The sequence below is a fragment of the Rhamphochromis longiceps genome, linkage group LG17 (genome assembly GCF_057381845.1).
Source record: "Rhamphochromis longiceps isolate RC_006_pf linkage group LG17, R_longiceps_female_GT1.1, whole genome shotgun sequence".
NCBI classification, from domain to species: Eukaryota; Metazoa; Chordata; class Actinopteri; order Cichliformes; family Cichlidae; genus Rhamphochromis; species Rhamphochromis longiceps.
The window spans coordinates 17,544,767-17,556,822 of NC_140573.1; the positions used below are offsets into that span (position 1 = coordinate 17,544,767).

Consider the following 12,056-nt stretch of genomic DNA (forward strand, 5'->3'; position numbering starts at 1 on the left):
TCAGATGTGATGTCAGGGGGACTTGATCTCTCTCTGTCCCACCTTTCTCGACAGTGTTGTCAGCCTCCTAGTAGACAAACCTATCTTATCATTTTCAAAATTCTGACCACCTTCTTATCATATTCACAAGATTTTCAGAACACTTGGCTTCTAACCTTGACCAAGGTCTCTATGGAATCAATCGAAAGTCTTTCTCAAGTTGTGTTCATAAACTTGGATGTCAACATTACACGCGGGCCTGGCAGGGTGACAACAATACCTATCAGTCTTTTACAGCTGAAGGGTAAAAATTACTATATTGGACATATCAGCTATGTTTTTATAAATGAATTTACACTGAAAGGTGTTTTCTGTTATATAACTGTGATTAATGAGGGAAAAAGAACTGATCTGACAACATGACCGAAAAGTGGACCTAAAACCTTTCAAATGGACTGTAGTGTGTATAGACGTTCTATAAACTCTATGCAGAGCTCAGATAAACAGCACTTTTTAGTTTTCATACTTTTAGTGGGCTATTAGCTGTACTTAGTATGTTATGAAATTCACACCAGTCACAATTAGCCAAACAACTTTATTTGGAGAAGTGCTGCCCGCAGAATAGCGAACAATATAAATCCTATTCTGACTCGCATCCATGGAAAAAAGAAAAACAGATCAATGGTTTAATTTTATTACCCTTAACATCTTCAAAAAGCAGTCTGCACCATTTTTCATAGATGTGTGAAAAAATGTAAAAAGATTGCATTTAAACGTCTTGATCACGGTGGTGGTGCTCTCCTCCAAACATGGTCACAAATCACGTTGGTATGCGGCTGCGCAGATACTCCATCAGTGCATCTGTTCCTTTGGCCACAATTGCTGCTCTGGGTGTGCGGAAAGGATTTCCCTCCAGACTCAGACACCTGAGGAACAACACCAAATTCAACTCATTTTGTGAGGAATTTATTGTACATCTTACAGGAATTTACACAGTTTCCAAACTCGGCTGCGATTTTAAGTAGATGCACTTATGGTATAGAGGTGGGAATCAGCAGACAGCCCATGATATGATATTATCATGATACTTCACTCATGGTACGATATTATTGCCATTTAGCATTTTGTGACATGCTCACAGAAGCATATATTGTCATTTATAACTTCAAATTCTGTCCTCAAAGATAAACGTTGTCAGCATCTGCTTTATCCAGCAGGATAAAGTGATCTCACTTAAAAAAATAAAATAAATAATGAGTAAGGTCCTTACCTGAGGCTGGTACACAGGCCCAGTTCAGGAGGGATGTTGAGCAGGTCATTGTTTGCCAGATCTAGTGTTGACAGATGAGTCAATTTCATCAGGCGACTAGGATCCACCTCACACACCTGGTTATTAGCAAGCAATATAGTCTCCAGAGAAAGGGTCTCATACAGGACGTCAGGGAAGGATTTGAACCTGTGAGCAACAGAAATACACCGAGTACACAAACACAGGTCAGACAGGCCAACTTACTGAACCACTGTACATGTGCTCCATTACCTACAGTTTATGAGCCACAAAGCGAGGAGGCCGAACTCCGTGACAACAACGTGAAGCGATTTGTAGCTAAGACCATGACGATAACATATTTTTCTTATTAGTTTCATGAGAGCAGAGGATCATTGTCTAGTCTGTGATTAACTTCATTTTCAATGCACAGCATCATATTCTGAGGTCCAAACTGTACAACATACTGTAGGCAGGAATCAACATGTCAGCTGACATCCCTTGTGGAATCAGATCGAGTAAGACAACAGTGGATGCTTCATGCTAAGCTGCTAAGGGCAGAGGTTTAGATCACATCCCACTGAGTTCCATCTTTCCATCCTGCACACTCTTCTTTATTTAGTGCTTAGATGTGGTGCTCAGAAAGGTCAGTCAAGGGAAGGTCTTGCAATGGATCACAAGCTGTATATGGAACATCACAACACACAACATTACAAGCTAACAGCACTGAAGTGCTTTATGGAGTAATGTGCAAGCCATGTCAGGATCGCCTCAGAGCTGATCAGACATCAAGGAGGAATCCAAGTAAGGCGCTGGGACTGCTGTGGCTGCTCCCTCGAGCAGCTGCGTATGTGTGTGCGGGGTGTGATGAAAAAATGCTGGATGATGGGGCTGCAATGTGGAGTTAAGTTACCTGTTGTAAACGAGGATAATGGAACGTAGTTTAGTTAAGTTCTGCATTTCAGACGGTAAATCACTCAGCTGATTATTCCTAAAACAAACGAAAGAAACAAATACAGCATAAAATATTAACACCTGACCCTTCCCTTTTCAGAGGTTTCATACATCTTACTGACTAGTACTAAAAACAACACCCATTATTATGTAATGTCAGATTATAGCTTAATTTAAACAGGACAGGACGGGAGACTCCAGAGCTAAAATGTTGGCAGTGGTTTGCAATGATGTGGTGTCTGATTTAGAAAGGCAAAAATAAAGCAAAAGAACACACAAACACACACACACACACATGAATGATGCGGTGGATTTCTGTCCTTTCTGTACTTTGGACTCAAAATTTGCATATTATATAATAAATGGGAGCTTCCTGAAATAGATTCTGTCCATATCTGAGTGTCGGCTGTGTCTGCGTACCGGAGATCGATGTGTGTAAGCTGGAGTAACTTGCAGATGTCAGGTGAACAGCTGATCAGTCTATTGAAACCCAGATTGACTTCTGACAGCGAAGATTGGAATTCCACCAGCCTGCAGACAGAAGTGTGATTAGCCTGCAATCATCTGCATTAAAATGGCTTTTTGTTGGGGCTTTACCGTCTGTCACACAGTGATGCTCTGTGTGTGAAAGAAAGAGAGCGAGGGAGTGTGCGTGTACCTGGGAGGAACTGAAGTCAGCTGGTTTTTGCTGAAGTTAACTGTGGCAATGCTCTGACCAGCTGCACCATCAAACAGCTCCTCTGGGATACTCCCTGCTTGCTTGTCACTGGTCACAAACACATTCACATTGGAGTATTTAGCGTAAATATACTGTAATAACCAATAATTATTAGGCATGGGAATTGATAAGAATTTAGCAATTCCATTGTCTCGATCCCTTGTCCACTTGATTAACTATTCATTCTCGCATCGATTGCTATTGGCGCTACTTTGTGAGCTACCACCATAACTAAACTGCATATCACAGACTTTACATTCTGCAAATTAATTGCATGATGTGGTCAAATGTTTGTGCATGTTGGGGGTATTTCTCCTCTTTGTTGGGATCAGTGTTGGGTCATTACTCCAAAACAGTAATTATTACACAGAACATTAAAAGTAATGGCGTACGTTACTTAATTACTCCCACGAGTCAGTCATTTGTTACACTACTCGTTACAGTCAAAGGAGCTTGCAAAGAAAAGCATCTGGACTTCTTTAAGTTACTTGAAGACGTTTCACCTCTCATCCGAGAAGCTTCTTCAGTTCTAAGGTCAAATGGTGGAGAGTCCCAGATATAAACCTAGTAATGTAAAGTAATGTAACTACTCGTTACATTACTTTTGTGTTTCTCCATAAAATGACCTGTAATCACCATTTAACACTATAAGCCTGAGGCTAAAGTCCCACACACCAACACAAACCCCTATCCGGATGAAGACACATATGATCTTTCTCTTAGTATTTAGGTATGAAGACAAATCCAACAGCACAAAGCAAAGACAAAAACCAGCACAAAGAGCCTGGTGAGTATAGTTTTCTGATTCCCTGACGGAGTACATGCACATTCCTGTGGAAATGCAGAAACCAGTCTATATAACTAACCTGTATGCCAACAGCTTGAGAGTTTTAATGTCATGCACATTGACCCTGGCCTGGCTGGGTAACATCATAGCTGTATCTCCTCCATCTGTTTTGTCAGGCTCCTCTACAAAAAACAGACAAAAGATCATGTAAGGACAGCAGAATCTGTAGATTTGCACCCAGGACAAGAAGAACTAAAGCATTGATAGCAATACCATCACACTACTAAGCATTATTAGGGTATTAATAAGGTGTTAGCACGTTCATTTATATAGCATAACTACTAGTTAGTATCCCATTTACATATACAGGTAGGGCAAAAAACCACTTTACCTTTAACTCTTCCTCTCAAATACTTCAGAAGCTCACTGGTTCCTTTCTGTAAGAAAAGACAACGTTTCTCCAGATTCTCTGAATATTTTCTTGATATTATGTACTGCAGATAATGAATTACTCAAAGATAATAATATTTAATGTGATTTAAAAGTCTTTTAGTTTTTAAATTTAAAGAACATTCCAACTTTTCTGGAATTCACGTTGTATTACAACTTCTCCATATAATCCTGTAAATGCAGATTTCAGTGTTTTTACATATTCAGCTGCCACGTTTCCTTTCTCTCTTCCTTTTCTCTGTTTTACCATGCATACTCTGTATTTGAGTCCTCATGTGTCACCTACAGAGAGGATGTCTCTCCTGATTCCTCGCAGAGGGTTTCCCTCCAACAGCAGCACGTTCAGATTGGGCAGCAGGCTGAGTGACGCTGGAAGGCTGACAGGACACAAAATATTATTTGTATGAAAATCTACCTGCTAGGATTTACTCTGAAAAGGTGGACACTTTTCAGATATAACATCAAGAAATACTTGAAATAAAGAAAACGAGAATAAAATACAAATTAGGCATAAATTCAGACTAATGGCACTAGAAACTTGATGCAGCTGCTCTCAGTGTAGAGCAGTGATTATATTTCCTTCCAGCTGAATTCAGTCGCATCCTGGCTGCTTGCAGGTATAAAAGGTTTACTGAGCAGTGTGTCATCATACTGAAAGCTTACCTGGTAATGTCATTGTTGGTGAGGTCAAGGCGCGTTAGCGTACTCAGTAAAGTGATCTCTTCAGGGACTATTTTGATCTTGTTGTTTCTGAGTTCCAGAAGAGAGATGGCTGTCAGGCAGGATAGCTGCTCCGTCTGCAACTGCTCAATTTGGTTGTTCCCCACATATAACTCCTACACACACACACGCACACACACAGTTACATCTTTCTGCACTGCCAGAGTAATGGATGCACAGAAGCATGTCTCAGACACAATACAGAGCGCAGAGCGATTTGGTCATTGCTCCAATACCGTCAGCTTCACTCACACCACAAAGGAGTTTTAATTCCTGGAACATCATTTTGCTGTTAATACCTTGAGCGCAGGTGCGGGGAGCTTTGGGAGGAAGCAGAGCTTGTTATGTCTAAGGTAAAGCTGCTCCAGAGCGAGCATCTCCGATAGGCTTTCAGGAATCTCAGTCAGCTGATTGTCACTGCAGTCCAGCAGCTTAACATCTGCCAAATTAAACCAGAGTTCAAAAAAGCCAGAAAAAGTAACACAACTTTCAGCTGCTGACATGCCCATCTTATTACAGGGCCTTAGTGTATGTCAAAGAAATAACTTGTTGTCCCTCCACCCACATCTTGGGGAATTATTGGCCAGCTTGTAGCAAACATAAAAATACAGAGAGAGCTGCCCAAAATAAAGCTCAAGCTGTACTACTGTGACCTATTCATTCACGAGTTTGTCTTATATTAATATTTTCTGTTGTGTGGAACATTATGGCAGACATAAAATGACACTATTGTGTTATCCAGAAATAAATACAAAGATTTAAACACAGAACCTTGTTATAAGGTGTCCGTGCTGATTACTGCACCATTGTTCTACCTGGGGGGGTAAAAGAACCCCAAGCAAACAAATAAAATTCCAGTGAATTTACAAGAAGGAAACAAGAGGAGGAGCCATGATGCTGTTGCAGCTTTGCTGGATATTCATTCAAAATCCACCCGGCACGACCACAAAAATCGGCATTGATGCCGTCGTTTATTTTTCAGGAGGACAATGAAATTTAAAAAACAAAAGAAAGGCTCTGCATGAACTATTGTTGCTGTTTTTTTTAATGCAACTGATCTGAACATCGAAGTCTGCCATAGGTGTGAATGTGAGCATCAAACATTACCCTCTGTCACACTCCCTCTAGTCACTTGCTTGTGCTTTGCTTTGCTTTATAGCAGCTGATCTTCATCTTTTAGATAAGCACCAATTCTCCAACAGTAAACAAAATCAATTCTGATATATCTGAATATGCACAGAGTTATGTTATTATTCAATAAAACAACATTAGCTAACAATAGCTATGGTCCTTCACTAAACAAAACACCTGCCCAGTTCTCTACCGTTTCTCCTCAAACCACAAATACATTTGTCACCAGTGGCTGTTTTTTCTCCTGATCCTCGTCTGTTTCTGGTCATCTTGATGTCTATCAGACTATTAATTATAAGGCTGTGGTCATATGCATACATAGATGTTTATACTTTAGTGCATATTTTATGTCAAATCTATATTATTGCATTCTTTTTATAAACATCTATTCGGTGTGGTCGCCAACCTGCGAGCTGCTTTTGAAGAAAATAAATGGATGGAATAATTTGTTACACCGGAACAAACGCTTTCTCATTCACAACTTATTTGTAAGCACTTCTGCAACTCTTACTTGTGAGCCGGGCTAGGCTGTCTGGGAGCCCGCTAAGCTGGTTGTGACACAGGTTCACTTTCTGTAAACTGACGAGACACCCGAAACTGGAGGGCAGGCTCTTCAGCTGGTTGCTAGACGCGTCCTTTAATCATTCAACAGGATGGACAGAAATTGACCATCATTCCATTTCAGTCTTTCATTCCACTTTGTTTTAATTGGGAAATAAATGGATTATCAATGCATTTCCAATACAGGAGAGAGAGGAAGACACACTAGAGTGCATGCATTATGCATTAGTTACCAGCTCTGTGAGGTTCGCGAGCTGTCCCAGATCCTCTGGCAGGTTCTCCAGCAGATTCTGCTGCAGTGTGAGGCTACGGAGGTTCTTTAGAGTACACATCTCAACTGGCAGAGAGTCTAACTGATTATGACTGGCCACACAGAACAAAAACACAACAGATCACTAGTTATTGCCAACTTCAGAATGCTGATATGCTCACTTTTCTTCACTGCAGCCCCCGCATGCTTCTTAAAGGACTGCAGACACAAGCCCTCTCTTTCACTTGCACACTTAAATGCATGTAAATACATCATTTGTTTTTTGACAGCTGTTTAATGCACTTAAATTATTAAAGTACTGCAATTTCTAAAATAGAAATCAATGAAGACCTCATTTATGAAAGACCTGCAGTGTCTTCTCTTTTGAATATTTATTATTGCTCATTAATAAGGCACAAGTATTTCTTATGCAATGAACTGGTGGAATAATCAATAGGACACTCCATTACTAAAATGACTGATAGCTCCAGCAAATTCTGTATTTAGTCTTCATTTACTGTTTTGCTCGTCTCTCTTTTGTACTGTTGTACGTATGATTATGAAGAGTTAAACTAAACATTAAAGAGCTCAAACAAAGAAAACTAGGTTTTGTTCTCCAATGACTAATATATTGTTTTGAAGTTTGGAGTTGATCCAACAGAAACTAAAGCTTTTTCTTAACTCGTGTGACTTTGACTTTTGACCTTGAAGGATTACATCATAAAATGGTGTATTTTAGCTTTATCCATATGATTGAAGCAGACGTGGCTGAAATCTTTGGCTTCCATAAGCTGTACAAACTTGAGAGTTTTAGATCTATTGTGACATCTTGAAAAAATAAAGTGTACAGCTCTTTCCTGCACTTTCACACGACATATGACTTGATATGGTTTCTTTAAATGTTTTTTAGTTCGCCTTAGCCAACCTAAGTATTCATGTTACCCAAGGCCTAGTCTGCTACTGTGAAGTTTGAAAACAATACATAACTAATTTTGGGTAATGAAAGTTTTTACTGATTTTCATATTTGGTGCAACCAAACCTGATTTTCACCAAAACTAAATGAGCTTGAGCCGTTATCGATCATCACAGAGAATTTGAAGCTGACATCTTGGAAACTGGACTGTGGACAAACTAACAGAACCGATTACAAACTCCCTCTGTGGTTCCAGTGGACACAAGACTGGCCAGCAGACCGGGTATACTGCACAGTCTGTACACGGCCTCCAGCCACAAACACACTCTACAGGGAGATTGCTTTTGCGCTAACCCACTGAACCATAGTCCAGACTGTGGTTGAGTACCAGAGTTCAGGCTGGGCTGTAAAATAAAAGGTGGTCATACCACATACTGACTTTCAAACACATTACACACCTTACATACTGTATTTCCATGTGTATCTGCACATTTCAATAAACCGCTACATCTATTTTCCTGGCAAAATGTAAACAAACTGGGGTGGCTGTTGCACAGTATTGTAACATAAGATATTTTATTGGAGTATTATGAGTGTGCACAAACTTTTTCAGATTTCTCTTTTCCATTAGGATTATGGACTTATGGTGTGTGTGAGTGTGTGTACCTGAGTCGCAGCTGTTGAAGATTCTGCAGTTCTCCCAAAGCACTGGGTAAACTACTTAACTGGTTGTCATGTAGCTGGTAAAACAAAAGTTGACATTTTTTGTTTATTAGCTGGATTTCAAGTCATAATTTTCACAGGTGAAAACAGAAACTGCATTTCCTCTAATCAGCACTTGAGGCTAGTTTTAAATTCTGAGACAATTGCCCATACAGTCCCGTTTACAGCCTGGTACAATAAAACGGTTTTGATCTTTGCTGGTAGCTTTCATGCACTGTATCACAAGTAGTTAGAAAGCACTAAGTATAGAGGCAGTGCTTGTGAGAACTGGTGTGATTGGGTGAATGTGGCATGTTGTATAGAGCGCTTTGAGTGCTCCGGGAGAGTAGAAAAGCGCTACATAAGAATCAGTCCATTTACCATTTAAAAACAGAAATATATGTTGGAAACATTTTTAGATTAAAAATGTTTCCATGTCAAATTCTAATCAGCTTTTGTTCAACATAGTTTTACTGCATTGTTAGGTTAGTTGAATGTATTGTCTCTGACTAACACAGCATTAGCAATTAGCTTATTATTGAGGGGAAGAAACAAGAAACCCCCCCCCCCCCCAAAAAAAGTAATATATACACATATATATATATACACACACACACAAATAATAGACATACACTCAGCTAGCTTGTTGATTGAGGCTTCTACTACTTACATCCAGTGTAGTCAGTCCAGGCAGCAGGCTGATGTCATCTGACAATAATGTAATCTGATTGGATGAGAGCAGTAGTTTTGTGAGGTCTGTCTGCTCCCACCAGCGATCTGCTGCTCCAAAGGACACATTCTGCTGGGCCTCCTCTGGTGTGTTGATGTTTAGACGATAGACGTTCTGGGGAACTGAGCCACGTGTTAGTCGGGTTTCTACGCAGTATTGGTGACATTAAATTCATTTCATGTCCTGGAGACTCAAGCCTAATTTTTACTTGCCTAACCCCAACCATAACACTTTTTCATTCACATAACTGGCCTACAACATGAAAGTAAAAATAGGATTATGCTCCCATGATGATAATAATAATAATAATAAAAATAATAGTAGTAGTAAGAAAAAGTGGTGCCTGTAGCTCACAAGATAGAACAGGTCATCTACTAAGGTTGAAATTCGATCCCTGGCTGCTCCCATGCCAAATATCCTTGGGCAAGGTTTAACCCTGTGTGTTCTCCGATGAATCCATCAGAATATGAATGCGTGCAAATGTTAGAAAGCGCTTACTTAGACAAACCATAAACCTATGCTTGTGTGAATGGATGAATGAGGCAAGTTGTATAAGCATGAATTCACCTGACACAACAAAGGCCAGTGTAATTTTTTTGTGGAAAGAGACCATTGCCATGAAGGTATGCACAACATGGTACGAGTCACAAAGTAACAAAGCCAATAAATTCCTGGACCCCAGGTTTCATCTTAACCTTTGCAACAGCAACAAGAACAATAAACTTTGTCTGGCTGGGCCTACCTTTCAGAAGGTCGCCACAGTGGATCTGCCTCCATCTCACTCAGCATCCTCTGCCATACCAACCCTCTACATATCTTCCTTTACTACATCTATAAAGCTCTTCCTTCTGCCTGGCAGCTCCATCTTCATCATCATCCATCAAATATATACACACACACTATTCCTTCTCTGCACATGTCCAAACCATTTCAGCCTTATCTGTCTGACTTTGTTAGCTAACTTTTTTTTTTTTTTTTTAAATTGCTGTTGCTTTCCTAACAGGTCAAAGTGTTGTGACCATTCTCCTCTGATCTCTGGCATCAACAAAGCATTTTCCCCCAGATAACTGCTGCTCACCAGACATTTCTCTTTTTCAGACTATGCTCTGTAATCCCCGGTGATGGTTGTGCAGGAAAATCCCAGCAGATCAGCAGTGTCTGAAATACTCACCAGCCAGACTGGCACCAACAATCCTCCCACTTTTAAAGTCATTTAGATCCCCTTTCTTCCCCATTCTCATACTCTATTTATACTCAGGTCGTCTTAACCCTGTCTACATGAATAAATGGGTTGCTGTCATGTGGCCGGTTGATTACATGATTACATTAACAAGCAGTGTAGATTAAGCAGAGAGACTTACACTGGCGTAAAATATACTTTTTGGAAACAGGCAGGATCATGTGTCAGTGTTCAAACATGAGCAATATGGGAATATCAAGGTTCAGTTTGTTCAGTCAAAATATATACTGAAAGAAGTCCAGCGAGGAAGAAAACGTGTAGTCATATTATTATTATTATTATTATTATATATTATAATATATTAGGTTACTTTTTTTTTTATTAAATCAATGGCAGATCTGGTCTTTTAGTGGTGCTGTATGTGTGAGCTAACATAAAATTACCTTCTTTCAGTCCTCGGCCGGACAGGTTGAGCTGCCCGCTCTTCCGGGCCGCCTTCAGCAGGCCGTACGGAACAGTCGGCTCTGCCGTTTGCACCTTAAAGCCCGCCAGAGAATCCTTACACCCCCCTTTGAATCGAGACATGGTGAAATAAACCCGCGTTGAACTCAGCTGATGTTTAACCTCAGCACCTCACCCACCCACAGCCTTCCGCCAAAATTAAAAGCGTTTCCGTTTACGATCCTTCAGAATAAAAGTCCTTTATTCACACTTTGTCTTCTAATCAATCGATTTATGCGGCATAAGAAATAAAATATCCTTTAAACACGAACAAGTGACATTTAAAACTTAAAAATCTACGACTCAAACTCTGGCTTGATGTGGTCTTGGAAGTATTTCGCACACTCAGGTTACACACGCTGTCATATCAAAGGGTTCAACAGGGGGCGCTAAATGTTCAGGAGTTCAGCTCCAGCTGCAGTTATATTGCATCAAAGCCTCAGTGACAGACATACAGGGATCGTGAGCTTACATACCCGTGGACACAGATGTCTGATGGATACTAGCCAGCTAGATTTCAATAGAAAGGCTTAAAAAATTATGATTATTATATTGATTATGACATAGCATTTAAGGTTACCACAGTAAAAAGGTCCTGAGTAGTGATTAGTAGTGATTAGTGTTTGGCCACTTAAAATATCTTTATAGGACTATTGTTATACTTGTTGCCATTTCTGCTGCTTTCTTGGCCAGGTCTCTCTTCAAAAAGACATTTTTAATGTCAACAAGACTTTTTAACTGGACAAATAAGCAATATATACAAGTCACTTTGCCAAAAAAACTGATTACAGCTTCTACCTCGTGGCAGAAATGTTGTTTGTGACTTGATGTCATTCATGAGGGATGGATTTGACATATGTTTCACATATTAAAGACAACAAATTACTTTCAGCAGTTTAAATACTGGTAATCACTTTTTGGCAGACCATCGCTTTTTGGCACAAACAATCTGAAAACCATAAGAGCACCAGTGATACCCCACTTCAGAGCAGTATTTCGAAACATCTGTGCTTTGGGAGCTCGACACAGTGAGGAAACGTCAGCATCAAAACTCCCATCCCTGGTCTCGGGTTCAAATCCACCATGATCTGATTTTTCTGTGTGGAGTTTGCATGTTCTCACCGTGGGTCTCTCCAGCGTGGGTTTTCTCTGGAGCTTCCTCCCGAGGTAATTAGAGTTAGGTTAGATTAATGACTCTAAATTGCTGTGCTA

The 12,056-nt window shown here is 40.1% G+C and overlaps 1 protein-coding gene across 1 annotated transcript; it reads right to left on the bottom strand.

Annotated features, from left to right (window-relative positions):
* Window positions 1-566: 566 nt before the first annotated feature.
* On the bottom strand, window positions 567-10,990 carry lrrc40 (leucine rich repeat containing 40). Its single transcript, XM_085387102.1, has 15 exons — window positions 10,787-10,990; window positions 9,104-9,285; window positions 8,398-8,471; window positions 6,801-6,930; window positions 6,518-6,641; window positions 5,175-5,314; window positions 4,819-4,991; window positions 4,442-4,532; window positions 4,097-4,142; window positions 3,785-3,887; window positions 2,859-2,966; window positions 2,621-2,731; window positions 2,160-2,237; window positions 1,250-1,435; window positions 567-905 (listed from the first exon to the last, which is right to left on the bottom strand). Exons 1-15 carry the CDS (start codon window positions 10,926-10,928, stop codon window positions 800-802), a joined length of 1,794 nt encoding a protein of 597 aa, XP_085243228.1. The 5' UTR covers window positions 10,929-10,990; the 3' UTR covers window positions 567-799.
* Between the last annotated feature and the right edge of the window lie 1,066 nt (window positions 10,991-12,056).